Source organism: Salvelinus namaycush, chromosome 6 (assembly GCF_016432855.1).
Source record: "Salvelinus namaycush isolate Seneca chromosome 6, SaNama_1.0, whole genome shotgun sequence".
NCBI classification, from domain to species: Eukaryota; Metazoa; Chordata; class Actinopteri; order Salmoniformes; family Salmonidae; genus Salvelinus; species Salvelinus namaycush.
In genome coordinates this window covers 49,657,611-49,681,880 of record NC_052312.1, presented here as the reverse complement: position 1 = coordinate 49,681,880, position 24,270 = coordinate 49,657,611, and the positions used below count along the sequence as shown (strand labels likewise).

General features: G+C 45.1%; 1 protein-coding gene across 1 annotated transcript; it reads right to left on the bottom strand.

Moving 5' to 3' along the window:
• Positions 1-434: 434 nt before the first annotated feature.
• Positions 435-8,993, bottom strand: LOC120049176 (crystal protein-like). Its single transcript, XM_038995405.1, has 8 exons — positions 8,475-8,993; positions 8,032-8,233; positions 7,195-7,328; positions 5,760-5,887; positions 4,816-4,934; positions 4,268-4,408; positions 3,455-3,627; positions 435-887 (listed from the first exon to the last, which is right to left on the bottom strand). The coding sequence occupies exons 1-8, from the start codon at positions 8,991-8,993 to the stop codon at positions 435-437; spliced, it is 1,869 nt and encodes a 622-aa protein (XP_038851333.1).
• Positions 8,994-24,270: the final 15,277 nt, after the last annotated feature.

The following is a 24,270-nucleotide window of genomic DNA, read 5'->3' as shown; positions in this document are numbered from 1 at the left end:
TGACCCTGGCTCTAGCCCCAATCCCTCTGTGTATGTCCTGTACGTGCATGTCTCCCAGGGAGAATGGGGTATGTAAAAGATAAACTTCCATTGTTTATGAACTAAATGGACAATAGAATAATCTTCTATAAGGAGGTCAAGTCACTGAATGTCAACTGACTTCACACATTTATAACAAACACAATCAGCTTTGGTCCCACTTTAAACAAAGTACACCTCATAAAGGCTTTATATAGCATACATAAAGGCTTCATAAGGACTACATAAGTGCTTCACAAATCATCTCTAAGTGTAAGTCATACTATATAAATGGTGTGTACAGGGTGACAACCATTCCCACTGTAGGGTGAATTGCCAAATGTGACATAACACACTATGTATGCATACATAACCAATACCAACACCTTTGCCCGCCCCATGCCCACCCCTATGCCCTAATAGATGCCCAGCTTGTCCCAGAAGTCACAGATATGGTCCCTGGTGCCCACCTGGGCATGGGAGCGGACAGTGAAGTTCATGACCAACCAGGAGCTGGTGTCCGAGTAGCGGGGCCAGGCCGGCAGGCGCTGCTGTCTACAGAAGCCGCTCTGTTGCATCCGTGAGGCCGGGTCCCCGGTGTGGGCGAATGTCCCCCAGTAACACAGCATCCGATTGGACAGCAGCCGCTCGGGTGGGGCCAGCGTGAAGTTGGCCACGGAGGCCGTGTCGAAGAGGAAGGGCAGCTCAGCGCCGTGACACACATGCTCGTAGCAGAAGGACAGACCGGACCACACACTGTGGTCCGAAATCACATGGTCGAAGACGTACATCCACACGGCGCTGCCCACTGTGGTGCCCGCCCGGGCTGCCTTGCGGGAGGGGCAAAGGAAGACGTAGTCTGTCACAATCTGGAGGTAAGTAGAGAGGTCATTGAGGTCAATACAATCTGGGGTTAAACAGAGAGGTCATTGAAGTCAGTACAATCTGTGGGTAAACAGAGAGGTCCATTGAGTTCAATACAATATGGGGGTAAACAGAAAGGTCATTGAGGTCAATACAATCTGGGGGTAAACAGAGAGGTCATTGAGTTCAATACAATCTGTGGGTAAACAGAGAGGTCATTGAGTTCAATACAATCTGGGAGTAAACAGAGAGGTCATTGAGTTCAATACAATCTGTTGGTAAACAGAGAGGTCATTAAGTTCAATACAATCTGGGGGTAAACAGAGAGGTCATTGAGTTCAACAAACAGAGAAAAGAGTCCCTAGTGGCTAGTGTGTGTGCTACAGAACTGCCGCTCAAAGCCTTTTGTCTCGCTTGTTACCTGGAAACTATACTCAGGAATACACTCAGGGCAGCCGCCTACGCGGCACAGAATCATCTAGAACACCTGTAACCCTCAGTGTCCTCAAAGGATATACACTGAACAAAAATATAAAATGGAACAATTTCAAAGATTGGACTGAGTTGCAGTTCATATTAGGAAATCAGTCAATGTAAATACATTCGTTAGGCTCTAATCTATGGATTTAACAGGACTGGGAATACAGATCTGCATCTGTTGGTCACAGATACCTCCCCCTCGCTCTCTCAACAGCTCACTTTATCTCCCCCTTTCTTTCTCCCCAGTTCACTTTTTCTACCCCCCCGCACTCTTCCCCTTCTCCCCCTCCCAGGCTGAGCCATGTGGCCTCAGTGCAATAGCTGACATTTGTCATGACCCTCCCCTCCCCTGAGACCTGTCCTTTAGGAAGGGGGGGGGTCCTTCCTCCTCTTCTGCTCCTCTTCACTGCACACACACACACACACACACACACACACACACACACACACACACACACACACACACACACACACACACACACACACACACACACACACACACACACACACACACACACACACACACACACAGTCTGACAGTGAACTGTATATGAATACCAAACAGGTATGGGAGTGTCACCTTCTGCCCCCTGCCTCTCTCAGCACACTCATCTCTCACTTTAGATTCAAAACCTTCAGAGAAAGTGCCTGAGGCTATTTACCATCCGAGCTCTCTGTTTCACATTTTGGATGTGGACTTGGAAATGAGCGTGTTTCCCTCACTCCAGTGAATGCATGTATTCTACTGATGCAGCTTATGTATTCATCGTCTGTTGTTGTCTCTAGTGTGGTTGGAGTCAGTTTATCCTGTAATCCACACTGAACATCATCTAGCCGGAGCTGGTAGTGTAATAGAGCCATATTCAGTATGCAGCCCAGGCTATCTGATGTCAGCTCTCTGGCTGTGATTGGGTGAAGTTGTCCCTAGACACTGATCTTTGGTCAGTTTTGCATTTCCCCCAATAATGGTTAAGGTTAGGATGGGGGGAGGGGAAGCTGATCCTAGATCTGTAGCTTGGGAAAACTGTGACTGGGTAGTCTTCCTCTGTGTCTCTTATTTCCTGAAGATCTGCTCCACTGTGTGGTATACATCTCAAAGAGACAATGGCACTCTGCTCCAGACAGCACTACTAAGGATTATTTGAAGAGGATGGCCATGGGAGGAGCCTAAACAGAAAGTAGTATTTTAGCCCCCTCTGCTGGTAATCATACAGAGTTGCACTTTGAAGAACCAAACTATCAGAAGTAACCCATCTCTACACAGATTAAAATCAGAATATTCAAAGCGTTTACCTCTAAAATAATTCAGGCAGTTAGAAACCTAGCTCTCTGGGTTATTGTGATAGTTCAGTTAATCAAAAAATAATCGGAACCTAATACAAATTTGTTAGCCTATAATTATAATGATTAAGTCCGTCCTGATTTTTTTGATGATTTGGACAGAGCATTCCCACAGAGAATTGAGTAAGAGATTTTCAGCATGGGGAGTAGGGTGAAGGTACCGCTAGAGTAGACGCTTATCTTGGGTCGGTTTAGCATGTTTTGTAGGTTAGGATTGGGGGAGGGGAAGCTGATCCTAGATCTGTACCTACTGAAACCTTCTCCCCAGAGCTCAACAAGGCTCATCTAGATGCAGTGAGACGAAGCGAGGAGATGGGCAGATGTGTCCTCATCACGCTCCGTGGTCTCTTTCTACAGTCCACTGGCTGCAGACGTGACCGTCTAGCCCTACAACCACTGATCTGGAGCCTGACAATGAACATTGCCAAAACCTTTGTTGACTTTAAATGTAAAACATAACTTTTTGGGATGATTGATCAGTGTCCTTTTTACATTCGATTTGTCTTTTTTTATCTAACATGTTTGCATGGACAACACTGAGTTTCTCCCTGGCTACGTCCCAATGACTTCGTCTTCCTGATGTCTGGACCCATTCACTACTCATTTAAAAGCATTGGATTGGTGTAGGCATAGGCTGGAGTTTCCATACCAGTAATCTCCTGCCAAATCCATTAAGGGAAGTGAACAAGTGCACACTTCGGGAGAAAGGAGAGATTATTGGGACGCACCCTCTGTGAAAGTCAGATTTTACCTGAGCCAGCATGTCCCGTCGGTCAGCGTCCCTGTACAGGGGCAGGTACTTGCGTAGGATCCTCAGGGCGTGCTGTTTGAAGATGGCCGCGGTGTAGACGATGCACTCCACCGCAGACACAGGCTTGGTGAAGACCCCGTACACAAAGATCACCCCCTCCTCTGAAGTGGTCCCTGCAAGGTTGTTGTACATGCCTTCAAAACTTTGGTCCAAATGTTCTGGTATAATCTTGGTTGTGTTCATTAGGCACCAAACAGAAGAAATCGGGATGAAACAGGGAGGGAGGGACTATCTGGAATCATTTACATTTTCTATATAATGCTTTAAAACATTTTTCATTGCGAGCCCTAATGAACACAACCCTGGTATGAATATAACCATGGATCCTGTAGAAGGGAAGGACACAGAACACATCAGGGATGAAGAATCTCTCCTACAGATGTGTTATGTCGAGTGGCCAGCTGAGAGGGAACCAATTGCACTTCACCGTATAACATTCAACTACTCAATCTAATTAAGTCACAGCATTAGCCAGCTTAGCCAAAGTCCAGGCATTGACTTGGGGAGCCAATGCAACTCTTCAGGTCTCTGGCAATGGTTACTCGTCATCACACATGCACCGAACCACCTCTGTAACCTTAAGTGTGGAACAGATGTCTTCACTAGTACAGAGTACCTACTTTTAATATACTGTAAGTTGTCCTTGAGTGTCCTGAAAGACATCTGCCAAATTAAATGTATTATTATGTGTTATGGGGCCAGCCGTTAAAAGCTGTTCTGGTTAAATGTGAGTGTATTTCAAGTGGTCCATACCAAGGAGGACTGGTTTCTCCTTCTGCCAGTGGCCCTTCTGGAAGGCAGTCACAGCCTGCTCCTTGATCAGCTCTCCATCTATGTAGGGCCCCCAGGTCTCAAAGATCTCCAGGAACTTGAAGGGATTCACCACTTTGGAACCTGAGACAGAGAGAGAGAGAAGAGAGATGAGGGGGAAGAAAGAGAGCGAGAGAGTCAGAGAGAACAACAATTAGCTACTTACCAAAATACACCCTGCAAATATACATAAAATGACTCCACTCAAAATACTAAACAACTAGCTCTGTAGTGAAACACACAACTCTGAGATGTTGATTTTGTCATGAATAAGGGACAACTTAGATAGGTCAACAGTAGATAGGTAGAGGGTCAAGTTAGATAGGTCAACAGTAGATAGGTAGAGGGTCAACTTTCGTTGTGTCCCAAATTGTTCCTTACTTTTGACCCAAGCCCTAAGGGGATAGGGGGCCATTTGGGACACAACTCTGTCTAAAAACGGTCAGTCAGTGACAGACAGACAGAGACACAGAAGAAGACTGGACTCCTACTTGACTTCATCTGGGCAGCGAGGACAGCCTGAGGACTGAGGGACAGCAGGCACACGATGTCGCTCACAGAGCAGTTGGCCTGTCTGGCAAAGTCCCTCCCCAGCTTCAGGGCATCATGTCTGGAACAAAGAAAACAGACCACAGATAGTCTCTCTCTGCTCAATGGGAACATTAGGTAGTGCCACATCTCTACCAGGAGAGTAACGACAGCTGGAGATGGAATGACTGTTTTACTAGGACATGGACAGGAACTTAATGGTACCTCGTCTCCTTGGACAAATTAGCATGTCTAAACTGTAACCCTGAGGGGATAAATAACATTGATTGAATTTAATTTTATTCAATTAATCCCATTTACTCCTTGTAGCTAGGCAGGCCGTATAACAAAACACTTATCAGGAAGGTAGGCGATTCACTATTGTAGTCAATTTCACATATGGTAAGGATTACTCTTTCAAAATGTGGGAAGGATAAGTTGATCTATATAGATGATAGAAGCAAAGTGAGGGTCTCCTTCTTAAACCTGGACTCCTTAATGGTGAAACCGCCACGTCTGTTTGGGATATTATAACAACGAAGAAGTTACTGGAAACAATGAACACTGTATTTTTCCCTTTGCCATCATCGCACACGCGATAGAACAGTAGAATACGTACTGCCATTTATTTTGTTACGTTGCACGACGCTCAGCTTCGTCAACAAAACAAAAACAAAAACAACGGCGGTGGGGCGGACAGTGGCGCTGTTTCCACTACGGCGGATTTATTCTTTTAAGGAGTTAGCGATCAAGACCACCAGCTGAGTCATGTGTACATTCGGCCAACGGAAGGAAACGGACTGAAACAGGAAGATAAGTGTGGATCTGTCCAATGAGAAACGCTTGTTTTTGCTGCAGTGTGCCCTAATGAACACTACCCAGATGTTAGGAGTTAGAGGTCACCGACCTGGTCTTGAGAGGGATGGAGAAGGGTAGGCTCTGGAACACAGCCTGTTTGAACAGGGGCTTACTGCTCTGGACCATCAGATGGACGCTCACTGACTGGGCTCCTGCACTCTCCCCAAATATGGTCACCTGTGTTGGATGTTAATGGGCCATAATCAGGGTTGTGTTGTATATCCACAGACAGAGAAAATAACAACGTACACAAACACATAGTCCTGATGGTTTTATGCCTCATTTAGATATAACGCAGAATGATAAAGCTGTTGATCTTTGTTTGATGGAGTTGGTATACAGAACTGAAAGGCTTTCAGCATCACTTTTACTGAACCAACCAGCGTGTGGTACTAGCTGTTTGTATGAGATGCCAGCGATTTCTCTTTCTGCATGATCCAACGAATGTGTTTGTGTTGGATCTGTCTCTGCAGTAGGGCACAACTAGGGCTTCTGGAAAACCAGAGAATCTATTGAAAGTTCCTGGAATTTTGCAACCCAACTCTGCAGCATAGCCCTATCTCCAAACAGCATCTTTCCCCACTCGATAACCACTCAGGGAAATTTCATCAGGGCTGGAGGAGCTCTTCGCCATGCCTCACAGAGGCTGTTATTCTCCCAGTAGTGTGGCGTCACTACAAATCAGTCACGACAGCACCACGGGATATATAGAGGTCATTCAACAACAACCACTGCTGAAATACAACCTTGTCAACAAGGTATTTCTATACATGGTCAGAATGTGAATATCTAGTTCAGTGTATCTGGAGTTTTTCCTGACCAGAGTTGGGATCAATTCCATTTTAATTCAGTCCATTCAGGAAGTAGACAGAAATTCCAATTCACTGTTCAATGACAACAATTGGAATTGAAATGTATATTTACTTCCTGAATTGACTGAATTTAAATAGAATTGACCCCAACCCTTTCCCTGACCCCAACCCTGCACCTGACCCCCAACCTGGTACTTGACACCCAACCCTGCACCTAACGCCCAACGCTGCACCCAAACCCCAACTCTGCACCCAAACCCCAACTCTGCACCCAAACCCCAACTCTGCACCCAAACCCCAACTCTGCACCCAAACCCCAACCCTGCACCCCAACCCCAACCCTGCACCCCAACCCCAAATCTGCACCCGAACCCCAAATCTGCACAAAAAGAAGTGACCCTCAACTCTGCACCAAAACAAAAAGATCAGTTTGAGCCCGTTGAGATCATCAAGGACTTGAGGTGGTGGAAGAAAATTAGATGTTGTCATTTTGTACGACTGTGTGACCGTGGATCATTAGGCGTTAAGATAGAAAAACAGACATAAACAGGCAGGGACTACATGGGCTAGTCTAAGAAACACTCAAATTCATTTTCCATTGCGAAACATTTGTAAATATTTTCCCTTGCATGCTCTAATGAACACAACCCAGGATAATGTGTACGTGCTTGCCTTGCTGGGGTCGCCTCCGAACAGAGCAATGTTTTGTTGAACCCAGAGAAGAGCAACCTGCTGATCCAGGATCCCATAATTCCCGGTTGCTGAGGTTTTGGGGTCTAATCCCGAGACGAGGAAACCAAACGCCCCTGCAATGATACACCAAGTTCCATGGACCATGAAAAACTGTACACAAAACACACCCCTCAGATTCAAACACATCAACACATGGTGTTTTGAAATGGTTCTATTTATGCCATTCCAGCCATTACAATTAACCCATCCTCCCATCTCTGCCCACCAGCCTCTTCTGACACCCACACAGATAATAGCATTTTCACAATGGTCTCACACACCCATATTGATCAGGCCACCACAGGGTCACATCTCGCTACACCCACCAAATGGTATTTATTGAGGACAGGATGGGAGGAGTCTAAGTCCACTTGAGAAAAGTACATTATATATACAGCAATTTGATATACCCAGGGTCTTCTGCTAAATCAGACAAGCTCTCTGTTCAGAAATGTTTGGAATCACAATCCTATTTTTGGGACTGTGTAGGGTAATGTAATCAGCAAACTCAATGCACTTCCCCCCTATGCTGCTGCCCCCCCCCCACCACCACCACCACCACTCTTATGAAAGAAACGATTTGATCTCAAGGAAACTAGCCTGGATAAATAGATAAAGGTTGTATAGTGAAGAGGTGTAGGGTTCACTTGAAATACAGACCCTGGTCAGTTAGGCATTTCCCCACTAATGATTAACGTTAGGTTAGGTTTAGGGAAACTGATCCTAGATATGTACCTAGAGAAACTCCACCCCGGCGCTAAAGAAGACCTGTCTTACCTAGCCGATACTCCATGCTCACCACCACAGTGTGAGTGAAGTTACTGATGAACCTGCCATCGTACAGGGGCTTGGAGGCTGAGCCAGCAATGAAATCCCCCCCGTGGATCCACACCATCACTGGCAGGGTTGTCAGTAAAGGGGAACTGAAGTTCACATCCAGAGGTACAAATATGTTGAGGTAGAGGCAGTTCTCACTCACCTATGGGACGATCACATTTCATTTCAGAAACCAAATATTCACATTTCAGACGCCATTTCACACGGCAAATAAAATACTCACATTATTGATGAATCAAAGACATTCCTGGATGTTATCGGGAGATTATTCAGTACTTTGTTAATTTCATGTTTCACTGTTAACACGCGGCACATGACATACTGGTAGAACATTGTGCTAAATCATAACATAATTATCAAGCCCATCTGTGTTAGTCCCCTACCTTCTGAGGGCACTCGTCAGATATAGGGCCACTGCAGCCTTGCATACACGCGTCCCTTGGGTACGTGGCGTCGTGCATCCCCGGCCACGGGGTCACCGGTCTGGGGGGCTTCCAGCGGAACGTGGCCACAGGTGGGTCCGCGTACGGGATCCCATAAAATATGTGGGACTTTTCCACTGTGAGTCCCTTGATCACCCCATTGTTGGTCAACACTATGGGGCCATAGTCAGGAATATCAGGGATGGTAGTCCCGGTGTTCAGTTTATTCTGGATGACTGGTTCCTCATCAGTCCAGATGGGAATGGAATCCTCTGGATCTCCAAGCTCCTCCGGTGAGTTTGTTTCAAGGCGAAGGTCTCTGTTGATAGCTAGAGGCTGATCCCTAACCAGTAGTCCAGAGGAAGAAATCCTTCTAATAAACTCTGTAAGGTCGATCTCCTTCTCAAACGTTGTCTCCTCTGCAAAAGACAGCGCAAAGACCAGGGAGCAAAGCAGTAAGAAACAGTGATAACTCTCCATCTTTCCTGAATGAATTATTAGAAAGTATTAGCCAGGGTCTCTCAGTCAGATCATTCTCTAGTTGCGTTGTAGCTGGGGCAGAAAGAAGAAGAAGAAGGGGGAAATGCTTTCACTTCCCCTTTTCATACCATATTTGGTAAAGAGAGGAAGTCCAGTGGCAGGTCAGAGGGAATATATCAATCAAGACGAAACTGGTTCCACATTCTACTTATTTTCTCAGATTAAACATCCAATCTCTATACAGTTTTCTGTTCCCAAAACGTTTCTTTTTTTTGTAGATGGACTTCCTAAACTTCCTAGAAAAGTAACATAAATATGCAAATTAACACTAAAATGCACCAATAATATATTTCTAGCTTGCGCTTGGCTCCGCCCACCTCCTTGATTGAGTGCTCACAGTGTGAAAATGATTCCCATGTAAAAGCCCCATGTGAACGATCTTGGGTTTAACAATAAGAATCTTTGGTTCTTACAGTGGCCTGTGTGGATACTGTGGATACTCGTGACACCAATTTGGCCAATTGGAGAATCATGGACAGTTCTCAGACAGAACTTCCCTTGTCAGACAACTGTGGATTAGGACTCATGACTGATATACTTGGGATAGCCAGGACCCTGTGATGCACTTCCAGTAATGGGAGTCAGGTGATCTTTCCTTTACCTAACGAGATAATAGGTTCCCATGTTGTGAAGCTCAGCTCATTCTTGGGTGGTCACAATATTGCTCTGTGTGAAGTTTCCCCTAGGTACAGATCTAGGATCAGATTCCCCTCCCCCCAATCCAGATCTGTAACATCAGTTAATTTATGGTCACACTTTCTTTGAAGGTTGCATAACAACTTTCATAAAGCAATCACTACTACACCTACATAAACAATAAAACACTTAGTACAAACATATGTTTTGTAGATTAGAATTCATATCTGTTATGCAGTCTATAAAAAGGTATTTAGGAGCATATTCCTGACAATATGTAATTACAAGGAATAAAGGGAATATACACTATATATACTAAAGTATGTGGACACCCCTTCAAATTAGTGGATTCGGCTATTTCAGCCACACCCGTTGCTGACAGCTGTATAAAATCGAGCACACAGCCATGCGATCTCCATAGACACACATTGGCAGTAGAAAGACCTTACTGAAGAGCTCAGTGACTTTCAACGTGGCACCGTCATATGATGCTGTAACTGTAAGTGCTGTTATTGAAGTGGAAACATCTAGTAGCAACAACGGCTCAGCCGCGAAGTAGTAGGCCACACAAGCTCACAGAAATGGACCGCCAAGTGCTGTAGTGAGTAAAAATCGTCATTTCTCGGTTGCAACACTCACTACCGAGTTCCAAACTGCCTCAGGAAGCAACTTCAGCACAATAACAGTTCGTCGGGAGCTTCATGAAATGGGTTTCCATGGCTGAGCACACAAGCCTAAGATCACCAGGTGCAAATTCAAGTGTCAGCTGGAATTGTGTAATGTTCGCCACCATTGGACTCTGGAGCAGTGGAAATGTGTTCTCTGGAGTGATGAATCACGCTTCACCATCTGGCAGTCTGACGGATGAATCTGGGTTTGGCGGTTGCCATGAGAACGCTACCTGCCCGAATGCATTGTGGTCCAGAAATGGTTTGTCGAGATCAGTGTAGAAGAACTTGACGGGCCTGCACAGAGCCCTGACCTCAAACCCATCGAACCCCTTTGGGATAAATTGGAACATCGACTGTGAGCCAGGCCTAATCGTCCAAAATCAGTGCCCGACCTCTTGAGGCTGAATGGAAGCAAGTCCCCGCAGCAATGTTCCAACATCTAGTGGAAAGCCTTCCCAGAAGAGTGGAGGCTGTTATAGCAGCAAATGGGGACCAACTCCATATTAATGCCCACGATTTTGGAATGAGATGTCCAATGAGCATGTGTCCACATACTTTTGTTCATGTAGAGAACCTCGACTAGTGCTACAGTCATGTCGGAACTAGGAAACTCAGACATTTCAGACTTGGAATCTTGTAGAAAGATGATACCCGAGTATCAGAATTAACCAACAAGAAGCATTATGCAAATTATTTACGTTAATTTTATGTTCAGAGTTTCCAACTGGTTATGAATGCATCATTTGTCTTTGTACATGTGGTTAATCATAAATAAAATTCAAATGACATACAGACTTCGGAAGGCTAACATTCTTGCCCTTTGCACATTGATATTCTCATCGACTTGGCTGTAGTGGAGCAGATTGAAATCACCAACAAACTAACATGGTCCAAGCACACCAAGACAGTCGTGAAGAGGGCAGTAAAAAACCTATTCCCCCTCAGGGGACTGAAAAGATTTGGCATGGGTCCTCAGATCCTCAAAAGGTTCTACAGCTGCACCATCGAGAGCATCCTGACTGGTTGCATCACTGCCTGGTATGGCAACTGCTCGACCTCCGACTGCAAGGCACTACAGAGGGTAGTGCGTACGGCCCAGTACATCACTGGGGCCAAACTTCCTGCCATCCAGGACCTCTATACCAGGCGGAGTCAGAGGTCCAAGAGGCTTCTAAACAGCTTCTACCCCCAATCCATAAGACTCCTGAACATCTAATCAAATGGCTAACCAGACTATTTGCATTGTCCACCCCCACCCCCCCTTTTACGCCGCTGTTACTCTCTGTTATCATCTATGCATAGTCACTTTAATAACTCTACCTACATGTACATATTACCCAAATTACCTCGACTAACCGGTGCCCCCGCACATTGACTTTGTAGCGGTACCCCCTGTATATATTCTCGCTATTGTTATTTTACTGCTGCTCTTTAATTACTTGTTCCTTTTATTTCTTATTCTTATTCATATTTTTTAAACTGCATTGTTGGTTGAGGGCTTGTAAGTAAGCATTTCACTGTAAGGTCTACAGCTGTTGTATTCGGCACGTGACTAATAACATTTGATTTGATTTGATTCATAGCCTCCCTCCAAATAGTAAACCTAATTATTTGGAACAAAATTGGCATGAGTCTACCATGTTGCTCAAAATTAATGTTCCACAAAATATATGAAAGTTCATCACAATTTATCTGATCATTGACACTACCAGCTCTCTCTATTTTCTCCTTTCATAATCATCATAATATATGATATTGTGCAAATAATTTGTGATCAAATCTGCACCAAGACAGTGGGTCCTATCAGATTGACCTGCACCTGTCAATCATTATAAATCGATGACGTCAGGTCAGTCGTTTGTTTTCGTCAACTCAATCACGCTTACCATACCTGAGTGCAAATTAACAGTCGCAAGAAACATGTAGGCTAAACAAATACTTAATTTCGTTCTTGTATTATTAATCGAATGGTGAATTAAGGTGGCCATGATTATTGATAAAGAACACCGACTTTGCTTTTGCAGGACCTGTTTCGCGTTTCCATTTATATTGTTCATTCTTGTACCTCACACGATATCTCTCGGTAAGTAGCCTGTGCGTGCTAAGGGCGTTATTGTTGTGTTTGTAATTGATACTGAGTGGCTATGCTGTTTCCACATCAATTATGAGTTACACACAAACATGTATTTAGCTTATTTTCCTCCCGGGACGCGGGGTTTGGTTGATTTTCATGAGTTAATTGTGACATGTAACGTTAGCTTCCTACAATCTGCAGGAAGCTGCAGTAGTTTTACTTTCTCCATATGTTGGAAGATAAGCAACAATTCCTTGTTTGGCAGGTAAATAAGTCCAGTATTAAATAAACACATAATCACGCCAAACTTCTGAACCATGCACTTTGCACTAACTTACACCTATGTGTCTTGTTCACTTTGATTCTTTACAGTTGGCCAGAAGGACATTTATTGTTGAACACCACCAAATTGAAATCCATTTGGAGAGAGGACACATTTTCATCTTTGACAGTTGCCACTACTGTGGAACACAAATTGACACTTCAATATGGTGTCATGGTTCGGAAGTGGATATTCTCCATCTTCCCAGGTAAGTATAGGTCTTCCACCCTTCCACTCATTGTTAAGACTGTATCTAAGTACAAACACTGTCCTGTATCCATTCATCTAAACAAATTACGCAATATTTTAGTTCTGGGATTCTGAGATTACCATTGGTGTTCATTAGATCATGCTACAGTATAATTATTATGTTTTTCTTCACTTGAAGGTTCACATTCCATTGAGTTCAGAAGTATACATAAACCTGACCAACAGCCCATCAATAGCACTCTGGTGGGTAGACCTGTAATATAAGTGATCACATTCTCCTCTTCTTTTCTGGTGTCACCATAATGTCCCTTTTGAATGAAAGATAAATGTTTGTCCATTCTCATGTTATCGCTTTTAGGAAGCCCTGGAGTTGTTCTCCACCAATGAGGTGTTTGCGTGTGAAAACAGCGCTCTGTACCTCTATCAGGACCCAGACTTCATCCTCATGCTCGGTAACGTTGTTACGTCTTTGTCTTCATTCGAGAGTGAGAGAGAGGGGGACTGAGAGAGCCACGAAGGGAAAGAGACAAATAAATGGAGAGAGAGAGAAATAAAGGGAGGGAGATGGAAGGAGAGAGATGAAGGTAGGTAGACAGACACAGATGGATTGTCAGAAAGGAATACAGACGAGAGAGAGAGAGACGCAAAAGTGAAATCAAGATGGAGACAGAATTCAGGTGACGATCAGTGGTGTAGTGGGCATATTCCCAGATGTGCAGGTCATAAATGTAGTCATGACTCCCATCTCCTCTCCTAGGTCACACCATGCGCTATCCCTTGACGCTGGAGTCCAGGAGTACCTCCATGTTACTGGTGTCCTGGAAAGAGAAGATGCAGCCCCCGGCTGCCCCTGTCCCTGTCCACTCTGTGTCCCTATACCACTCTGAGATGAAGGCCTACGCTGCCCTTAGTGTGGACAGTACCCACTCCAACCACTACCGCTTCACAGCCCTGGAGTCCTGCAGTTCCTATGCTGCCTGTGTGGAGATGGCAGGCAGCCACTCGCTTACCTGTCTCTCCACTATCACAGGTACAGTTGGGGTGTATTCATTAGTGCACAGTGTAGCAACACTAATATGCTGGTTCCTAGTGAATACACCCTTGGTAGCTCTCTAGTCGTTGTCACCCTGTGTAATCACACCAATCTTAAGGTTCAAACTGTTATTTACAGGCCTTTTTGATGATATAAAAGCATAAAGTATAGATTTGAGGACTATACCTTATGTCTCGTCCCATGAGCTCGGTACTGATATGAGCAGCACTGTGTTGTATTGATATTTATGAAGTAATTACTTAGTTACATTTTGCTGTATAATTTCTATTCATATCCAGACCCAGAAGTCCCCAGACATTTCCAGGTGACGTTGTGGAACAGCAGCAGTGTCACGGTGTCCTGGGACTGTCCCGACAACCGCAAGTTCTCCTTCTTCCTTGTCACGGTCCTCTACCTCAATGGCACCAACCATGTCCTGGAGGAGAGGTCCTTCAGGCACACACTGGACACCTTTGTGTTCTCTCAGTCTGACCTGCCGCCCTGTAGCAGGGTGAAGTTTGGCCTGCAGACGGTGTGCCAGGCGGGCACGGAGGCTCGCCACAGCAGAATGGTCCTCATCAACGGGAATACTGGTAAGATCCACCTAGTTGATGCTTTGCTAGGCTGAGTGTCAATAGTCTTAAGTTTCTTCCCCTCGTCTCCTTCCCTTTATATGCGTAAATCTGAGGAGGTAGGGCCGGTGTTCTGAGGAGGTAGGGCCGGTGTTCTGAGGAGGTAGGGCCGGTGTTCTGAGGAGGTAGGGCCGGTGTTCTGAGGAGGTAGGGCCGGTGTTCTGAGGAGGTAGGGCCGGTGTTCTGAGGAGGTAGGGCCGGTGTTCTGAGGAGGTAGGGCCGGTGTTCTGAGGAGGTAGGGCCGGTGTTCTGAGGAGGTAGGGCCGGTGTTCTGAGGAGGTAGGGCCGGTGTTCTGAGGAGGTAGGGCCGGTGTTCTGAGGAGGTAGGGCCGGTGTTCTGAGGAGGTAGGGCCGGTGTTCTGAGGAGGTAGGGCCGGTGTTCTGAGGAGGTAGGGCCGGTGTTCTGAGGAGGTAGGGCCGGTGTTCTGAGGAGGTAGGGCCGGTGTTCTGAGGAGGTAGGGCCGGTGTTCTGAGGAGGTAGGGCCGGTGTTCTGAGGAGGTAGGGCCGGTGTTCTGAGGAGGTAGGGCCGGTGTTCTGAGGAGGTAGGGCCGGTGTTCTGAGGAGGTAGGGCCGGTGTTCTGAGGAGGTAGGGCCGGTGTTCTGAGGAGGTAGGGCCGGTGTTCTGAGGAGGTAGGGCCGGTGTTCTGAGGAGGTAGGGCCGGTGTTCTGAGGAGGTAGGGCCGGTGTTCTGAGGAGGTAGGGCCGGTGTTCTGAGGAGGTAGGGCCGGTGTTCTGAGGAGGTAGGGCCGGTGTTCTGAGGAGGTAGGGCCGGTGTTCTGAGGAGGTAGGGCCGGTGTTCTGAGGAGGTAGGGCCGGTGTTCTGAGGAGGTAGGGCCGGTGTTCTGAGGAGGTAGGGCCGGTGTTCTGAGGAAATGTCAGACAGGTACTTTCACCTATTCTAACAGAGTTCTCTGATCATTGAACATGAGGGGAAGGAGACAAGAGGAAGTCCCTTCTATTGATATGCAGCCAAAGTAAACCCGTAACATCTGTTCATCCATGGCACTGTTTTCACACACTCTTCAATTGCCTTTCTCCTACTTTGCTTACGGTGAACACTTCTGGAAATGACTATCAGCCCTCTTTAGTCCACTCAGAAATTGAGAACCTGTGGCAGACCTCCTCGGGGCCGGACAACTACACCCTGAGCTGGGTGGTGAGGAACACTTCTTCTATCTCCATGTTCAGGATCTACCACCAGGGGGCACTCCACTACACCACCCTGCTCACCAGCCACACGGTGGCCAGCCTGCTGCCCTGCCGCCAGTACTCGGCTAGAGTAGAGGCGCTGTGCGGAGACAGCGTGGTCATGAGCTCCAAGACCGTACGCACTCGCACAGGTAAACTACAGAGCCCAGACCTCAAGGCTCATGTTGAGCAGTCGTGTGATCGATGTTTGGGCAGCTCTCATGTTTATTTTTTACTAGGTTGGAGATGCATTTAGTGGGGGATTGAATGGAGAAATGTATTAACGGTAACGTAATAATTTAATCAGCTTGATTGGTGATTAAAGAAAGTGCGGTCACATGCTTTTATGTACATGCTTTTGTTCTAATCCAACACCTGATTCAACTATTCAAGTGATTGATGATTAGTTTAGTAGACAGTATGTATGTGCAGCAGTACTGGGCTGGAACAAAAACCTGCCCACCCTGTAGAGTCTATAGGACCACTATAACAGCCTGTATCTGCCATGTTGGGTGGGTCTTTGCTGTCTCCTCTCTGCTCAGGGGTGAAGTTTCCCCTAGGTACAGATCTAGGATAGGATTCCCTTCCCCCAATCATAACTTTAACCATCAGAGGGGAATTGCTAAACTGACTCAAGATCAGCGTCTAGGGTCAACTTCACCCTACTCCTGTCTTCTCTCTCATAGGACCCAGAGGTGTATCAGAACTGCGCTACCGTCCTGAGGACTCTACGGCGCTGTGGATTGGTGGGACCGGACAGGGCGTGGCCTTTCAGTACCAGCTGTCTTATGACAACGGCTCGACCATCCAGCAAGGCCGGCTGATGGAGCCTTTGCTCCGCCTCCCGGGGCTCACTGAGGGCGCGCACTATGCCCTGGACGTGTGGGAAGAGTGTGATGGCGAGTGGAGCGCCGACACAGCCCTGGTGTGTTTCGATGGAGTCAACGTTTCCGTCAACGCCCTCGTGCTGCCGGTGGCGTCCACCCTGAGGCCGAATGAAGACCTAGGTTGGTGTCATCTGGGCCGTGTTCAGTAGGGCACAACGTTGTGGAATCGTCATATATACAGTACCAGTCAAAGGTTTGGACACCTACTCATTCAAGGGTTTTTCTTTATTTTTACTATTTTCTACATTGTAGAATAATAGCAAAGACATCAAAACTATGAAATAACACACATGGAATCATGTAGTAACCAAAAAGTGTTAAACAAAATATTTTATATTTGAAATTCTTCAAAGTAACCACCCTTTGCCTTGATGACAGCTTTGCACACTCTTCGCATTCTCTCAACCAACTTCATGAGGTAGTCACCTGGAATGCTTTCCCAACAGTCTTCCCACATATGGTGAGCACTTGTTGGCTGCTTTTCCTTCACTCTGCGGTCCAACTCATCCCAAACCATCTCGATTGGGTTGAGGTCGGGTGATTGTGGAGGCCAGATTTTGAATTTGGACTCATCAGACCCAAGGACAGATTTCCACCAGTTTAATGTCCATTGCTCGTTTCTTGGCCCAAGCAAGTCTCTTCTTCTTATTGGTGTCCTTTAGGTGTGGTTTATTTGCAGCAAATTGACCATGAAGGCCTGATTCACGCAGTCTCCTCTGAACAGTTGATGTTGAGATGTGTCTGTTACTTGAACTCTGTGAAGCATATATTTGGGCTGCAATTTCTGAGGCTGATAACTCTAATGAACTTATCCTCTGCAGCAGAGGTAACTCTAGGTATTCCTCTCCTGTGGCAGTCCTGGTAAGAGCCAGTTTCATCATAGCACTTGATTGTTTTTGCCGACTGCACTTGAAGAAACTTTCAAAGTTCTTGACATTTTCTGTATTGATTGACCTTCATGTCTTAAAGTAATGATGTACTGTCATTTCTCTGCTTATTTGAGCTGTTCTTGCCATAATATGGACTTGGTCTTTTACCAAATAGGGCTGTCTATACCAACCCTACATTGTCACAACACAACTGATTGGCTCAAACGCATTTCTTATGATTCCATATTTGTTATTTCATAGTTTTGATGTCTTCACTATTATTCTAAAATGTTGGAAATAGTAAAAATAAAGAAAAACCCTTTAATGAGTAGGTGTGTCTAAACTTTTGACTAGTGTTTATGCATGTATCAAACGTGCCTCTCTGATGCGTAGAGTAAGGAAGCATGTAATCTCTATTCAGGACATTTCCATCCCCAGTGTTCCACGACATTTGCCTACTGAACGTACGCCAGATGTTGTTTATATTGTTGGGTACGTTTAGGAGGTAGAAATGGATGTTGTTTATATTGTTGGGTATGTTTAGGAGGTAGAAATGGATATTGTTTATATTGTTGGGTATGTTTAGGAGGTAGAAATGGATGTTGCAGGAACAGATTTGCTATTCTACATGCACTTGATATGATCAGGTAAAGAGTTTACTTGAAACGAGTGCTTTGTTAATTGTCTTGTGCATTATGCTATTACTTATGAAATAAAGTGACATTTTGTTTTCTCACTTCTAGCCTTCGTTGTGCCTTGGTTAATGGTGTTGGACCCAAAGACTGAGCCCTGGGCTGAGCTGAAGCGCATCTACGAAAAACTAGTGAGTGTCTTTGAGCACCAAATGGAATAAAACTGACTGAAACCGAGAGGGACTACTTGGACTTGACAAGAAACGTTAATTAGAATTTTTTGTAATATGTTTAATCAAGTTTTCTGTCGTGTGGCCTTATGAACACAACCCTGGCCTCCCTGTCACTGACATTTCTTCATGTCCGTAGCTGGAGGAGCTTTTGAAAGAGTACCCGATTAAGACCAGGGTGGAGTTGGTTGCATTCAAGGAGCTGGAAGGCGAATCCAAAACTAAGATTACCTTTCAAGGCTTTGACGCTTCCATAACCGACGCAGACTTACCGCTACCACCTGGCGAGCAGCTGGACCATATCCAGTCCCTCCAGCCGCCCAATATCACAGTCAAGGATGGGATCATCTACTGGGATGGTAAGAGAACCACCAACAACAGCATCACATGGAGTATTCTATCAAAATTTCATGTCTTTAAAACTTGTGTGATGCGTTCAAACTATAAATCTTGCTTACCTAGGCCGTTACCTGTCCCAAATGTGGGGTTTGTACATTGCTTGGCACACTATCACTGAAATAGTGGAACCTCTGTGCATTACACAGAATGTTGCTGCTGTTTTTTTTACCCTCCAGGGTAAAGTCAGCTTCCCCTCTCCCGATTCTAACCTTAACCATTAGTGGGGGGAAATGTGAAACTGACCCAAGAGCAGCGCCTAGGGGTAACTTTACCCTCCCTTTTGGACAGACCCAGATGAGTGTGCGACCCCTGACCTGAACAGGTGTGACGCCAACTCTTTGTGCGTCAACACTCTGAACTCCTACACCTGTGTGTGTCAACATGGCTTCTATGACGTCGGGCCTGCCTTCGTTCCCCCTCCTACCCCTGCCTCACATCCTGTCTGTTATGGTCAGTTAGCTTCTTGTTATTGTGCAATTTAATTTGTCTGTTGGTGTACCTTTTTTTGTATTCTCTACTACACCACTCCTGTTTACTGATGGGTCATGTTCAATAGGGCACACAACGGGAAATGTTTTATGTTTTAAATGTGTTGCAATGGAAAACAAGCATTTTTATTGGAGAAGTTCAGGCAGTCCCTCCCTGTTTGTCTGGTTTCTTCCGTTCTGTGCCTAATGAATACGACGCTGATTCCTTTTTGGGGGTAAAGAAAGTTAATTAATTCCAACAGAAAAGGGTATGTTCACCCAGTGCCTGAATAGATCGATGGCCGGAGGTATCGCCAAAGCCTTCCTGATTGGCTACTTCGGTGGCGACGTGACGGTTGTCTTGAATGAAGGCCGTTGCACCATGGAGGAGAGCGAGACGCTTTACCACTTCCACGTGTTGCGCAAACCCTCGCGGTGTGGAACGAGACGGCTGGTGAGTGACCGTGCATTCAGATGTGCAAAGGGGTTATAATGGAATCTATACAACAGGTCACACTGGATACCTGCCAATCACTAGTGTAATGTGATTATGCCATTGTGCACAGCACTCTGTGGATGAAATTGGATTTTCTGTGTGTGTCCAGGTGAACAGAACACACATCGAGTTCCGGAACACTCTGACAGTGACCTTGAGCAGCGAGAGGACCATCACACGAAGAGATCTCAAGGTTATCTGGAAGTGCATCTACCCCCGGAACTATGTCCGCAACACCCAGATAAACGTAGATCTGGAGTGGTAAGAAAAGACAGATCGGAGTAATTCTGGGGCCAGGAGATGTTCCTGATTATGTGACCTACAAGGAAAAACTGGTCCTGTAGCCTGGCAAGGGTTGCAAAGGGAGGGAATATTACTGGTACCTTTTGAAATGTACAAGTAATCTACTGGACTTTTGATTCATACAATGGATCAGAATCATAAAACTGTTTTGACCAATCCCCTCTCTACACCTCCAGGATCACCTCCCACTCTGTGGTGGAGTACAACTCCTCCCATGAGCTGGGGCTGGCCATGACCATGTACAGCGATGACTCCTTCTCCTACAGCTACAGAGACTCCATCGCCCTCCACCTAAGCGATGTACTCTTCTTCGAGGTGGCCCTTCTGACAAACAACACGTTCGCCTCGGAGGTCCTGCTAGAAGTGGTTTCCTGCTGGGCCACAGAGAGCCCGGATCCACAGGACGAAACCAAGGGCTTCTTTCTCCTAGATGGGTGGGTTACTGTCCTGGGTCATTCATTTGTGCACACAAAAAACAAGAGTTTGTTATTGGAGAACTTCAGGTAGCCTCTCCTGTTTAAGTCAATTTTCTTCTGTTTGATTTCTAGTGAATATGACCCTGGTGTGAAATATGGTATTCTAAACTCTGGGGTGCGTTCAATCGAGCAATATAAAATGTCATGTAGAGGCATTATGTGATGGGGGGGATAGGTTATTAGAGTATAGGGTTATTTTGTTGAGGTATAAAATATTCTTTGTTTTTGGACAAGATGGTACCTCCAGGTTTTCAAACATTATCTTCTGTTTCAAACCTACTGGGCATGACCCTGAATTTTCAAGACTTTAAAAAAGCAGTTTAGGATCATGCCCTATTCTCTCGTCCTCAGCTGCCCTGTTGACAGCACCTTTCATTGGCTCTCTGTGAACGGTGTGTCACAGAGGAGCAGATTCTCCATTCACATGTTCACTATGCCCAAGGAGTTACCCATTTACATGCACTGCCTGGCCCGGATATGCAGTCACGATGAGGACTGTACTACGGTAAATTTCTAACAAGTTTAAGTCTATTTGCCATTATAAATATATTGGAAGTCTTAGTAAAGTTGTTCAATTTAAAAATGGTAAGAATGATTCGGACATATGTATTAGACCTTACAAATACACATAGAAATGTGTTATAGAGCAGTCATTTTAATTGAAAGTAAGTCTAAGAAGCGGTAGATCTTTCTATATGAGCTAATTCTATGCTTTCCATTCATAAGTTTCGTTTTTGCGTCTATCTTTAGTTTTTGTACACCAGCTTCCAACGGCTGAAAATCCAATATTTTTGTTTGTGGAAAATATATTTCACAGCGGTTTAGATGGTATAATGATTCTTACACTATACTTACTTGTTTAGTCACATAAACTGAAATTAGGCAAACTATTAGAATTTTAGGAACCAGGAAATGGCGGAGATTTCTGCATAGTGCATCTTATAAAGCTGATATTCAGCTTTGCTCAAACACATTTGTATTGATTGAACAAACAGTTATGCACATTTATTAGTAACTTGGTCATTATTTTTTTTAAACATATTTTCCTATGATTCTCTGTAGAACTGTACCACCCAGAGACTTTCTAAGAGATCAACAGCTAGATGGGATCCATACATCAAAGTAGCTGTGGTCGTGTCAGCAGGACCACTGATGGTCACCCCCGAGGCGGCACCAGGGACCAAACTCTCCAACTGTGAGTTGGTGTGATGTGAAACATTTTGAGCGTTGCCGATATCCTTTTAATCTATATATTTATTTCTGAAACTTCTGTAACATTCTTGAACAGGCCTGTGGCATCTGGGGATGCTCCAAATGATGTCTTGGATACTAATTCAGTTTGTAACAGTGATATATGAATGCTTCCATGCAGCCAGTACACCTTAACTCATGTAAAGCACCAGCAACAATTTTTCAACAAACTGTTACATGGCAATACTTCCATAATTGGAACTTACCGGTGTCTCCTCAACTGCCGTCGTGGAGCGTTGGAACTTAGAAAATGCTCCGTTTATAAAATCAAATAAATTTTTGCTCAATGAGGTGATTTAACAATGTGTACGCTGCCATATTGTCTGTTTCCGATCTTCCAGATCGATCGAGACACTTGGGTGTTCACGCCGAAGTGTTTTATTGCAGGACCGCAACTCAGAAATCAAGCGTTGCATTCTATTTTTTTTATTTCACATTTATTTAACCAGGTAGGCCAGTTGAGAACAAGTTCTCATTTACAACTGCGACCTGGCCAAGATAAAGCAAAGCAGTGCGACACAAACAACAACAGAGTGTTTATACCATGTGTAAAACGTACAGTCAATAACGCAAATGGCGTGTGCTAATGGGGTAAGGAGGTAAGGCAATAAATAGGCCATAGTAGCGAAGTAATTGCAATTTAGCAAATTAACACTGGTTTGATAGATGTGCAGATGATGATGTGCAAGTAGAAATACTGGTGAGCAAAAAAAAGTAAATAAAAACAATATGGGGATAAGGTAGGTAGTTGGATGGGCTATTTTCAGATGGTCTGTGTACAGCTGCAGCGATCGGTAAGCTGTTCAGATAGCTGATGCTTAAAGTTAGTGAGGGAGCTATAAGTCTCCAACTTCAGCGATTTTTGCAGTTCGTTCCAGTCATTGGCAGCAGAGAACTGGAAGGAAAGGTGGGCAAAAGAGGTGTTGGCTTTGGGGATGACCAGTGAGATACGCGCTCCAGCAGGTATGTTACGGGTGGGTGTTATGGTGACCAGTGCGCTGAGAAGGTGGAGCTTTACCTAGCAAAGACTTTTAGATGACCTGGAGCCAGTGGGTGATGAATATGTAGCGAGGGCCAGTGGTTGGTGGTATATGGGGCTTTGATGAAACGGATGGCACTGTGATAGACTGCATCCAGTTTGCTGAGTAGTGTTGGAGGCTATTTTGTAAATGACATCGGCATCGCTTTGACTGACACCCGCCTGTCCCAATCAATGAGAGATGACTAAGATGGTGGTGTGTAATTGTTGGGTCGTTCCAGGAAATTTGTCCCTTTTGGGTGTTGTAACTTTTTTTAATTTCATTTGATTTTAACATTGTCATAACGAACACATGTTCAACATAATACTTATTTTTTTCCCCCATCAAGGTTAAATAATAGGCACTGACTATAGTAATTTTAAGTGCCAATTAAAGTAACAGGGTTGACTAACAGGGTTGACGATTTCATCTTAAATCAGCCCTATATCCTCTTGTGACTGGGGATTTTTATTTATTTCACCTTTATTTAACCAGGTAGGCTAGTTGAGAGCAAGTTCTCATTTGCAACTGCGACCTGGCCAAGAAAGCATAGCAATTCGACACATGCAACAACAGAGTTACACATGGAATAAACAAAACATAGTCAATAATACAGTAGAAGAAAACAAAAAGTCTATATACAGTGAGTGCAAATGAGGTAAGATAAGGGAGTTAAGGAAATAAATAGGCCATGGTGGCGAAGTAATTACAATATAGCAATTAAAACACTGGAATGGTAGATGTGCAGAAGATGAATGTGCAAGTAGAGATACTGGGGTGCAAAGGAGCAAGATATATAAATACAGTATGGGGATGAGGTAGGTAGAAAGATGGGCTATGTGCAGTGATCTGTGAGCTGGTGCTTAAAGCTAGTGAGGGAGATACGAGTCTCCAGCTTCAGAGATTTTTGCAGTTCGTTCCAGTCATTGGTAGCAGAGAACTGGAAGGAAAGACGACCAAATGAGGAATTGGCTTTGGGGGTGACCAGTGAGATATACCTGCTGGAGCACGTGCTACGAGTGGGTGCTGCTATGGTGACCAGTGAGCTGAGATAAGGCGGGGCTTTACCTAGCAGAGACTTGTAGATGACATGTAGCCAGTGGGTTTGGCGACGAGTATGAAGCGAGGGCCAACCAACGAGAGCGTACAGGTCGCAATGGTGGGTAGTGTATGGGGCTTTGGTGACAAAACGGATGGCACTGTGATAGACTGCATCCAGTTTGTTAAGTAGAGTGTTGGAGGCTATTTTATAGATGACATCACCGAAGTCGAGGATCGGTAGGATGGTCAGTTTTATGAGGGTAGGTTTGGCAGCATGAGTGAAGGATGCTTTGTTGTGATATAGGAAGCCGATTCTAGATTTAATTTTGGATTGGAGATGCTTAATATGAGTCTGGAAGGAGAGGTTACAGTCTAACCAG

Excerpts from the sequence above, each read along its gene's own strand:
- LOC120049176 (XM_038995405.1), bottom strand. The coding sequence starts at position 8,993 with ATGGAGAGTTATCACTGTTTCTTACTGCTTTGCTCCCTGGTCTTTGCG. Across the intron at positions 7,329-8,031 it reads GAGCATGGAGTATCGGCTAG|GGGCGTTTGGTTTCCTCGTC; the intron begins GTAAGACAGGTC and ends GTATCATTGCAG. Across the intron at positions 888-3,454 it reads GACGGGACATGCTGGCTCAG|ATTGTGACAGACTACGTCTT; the intron begins GTAAAATCTGAC and ends ACTTACCTCCAG.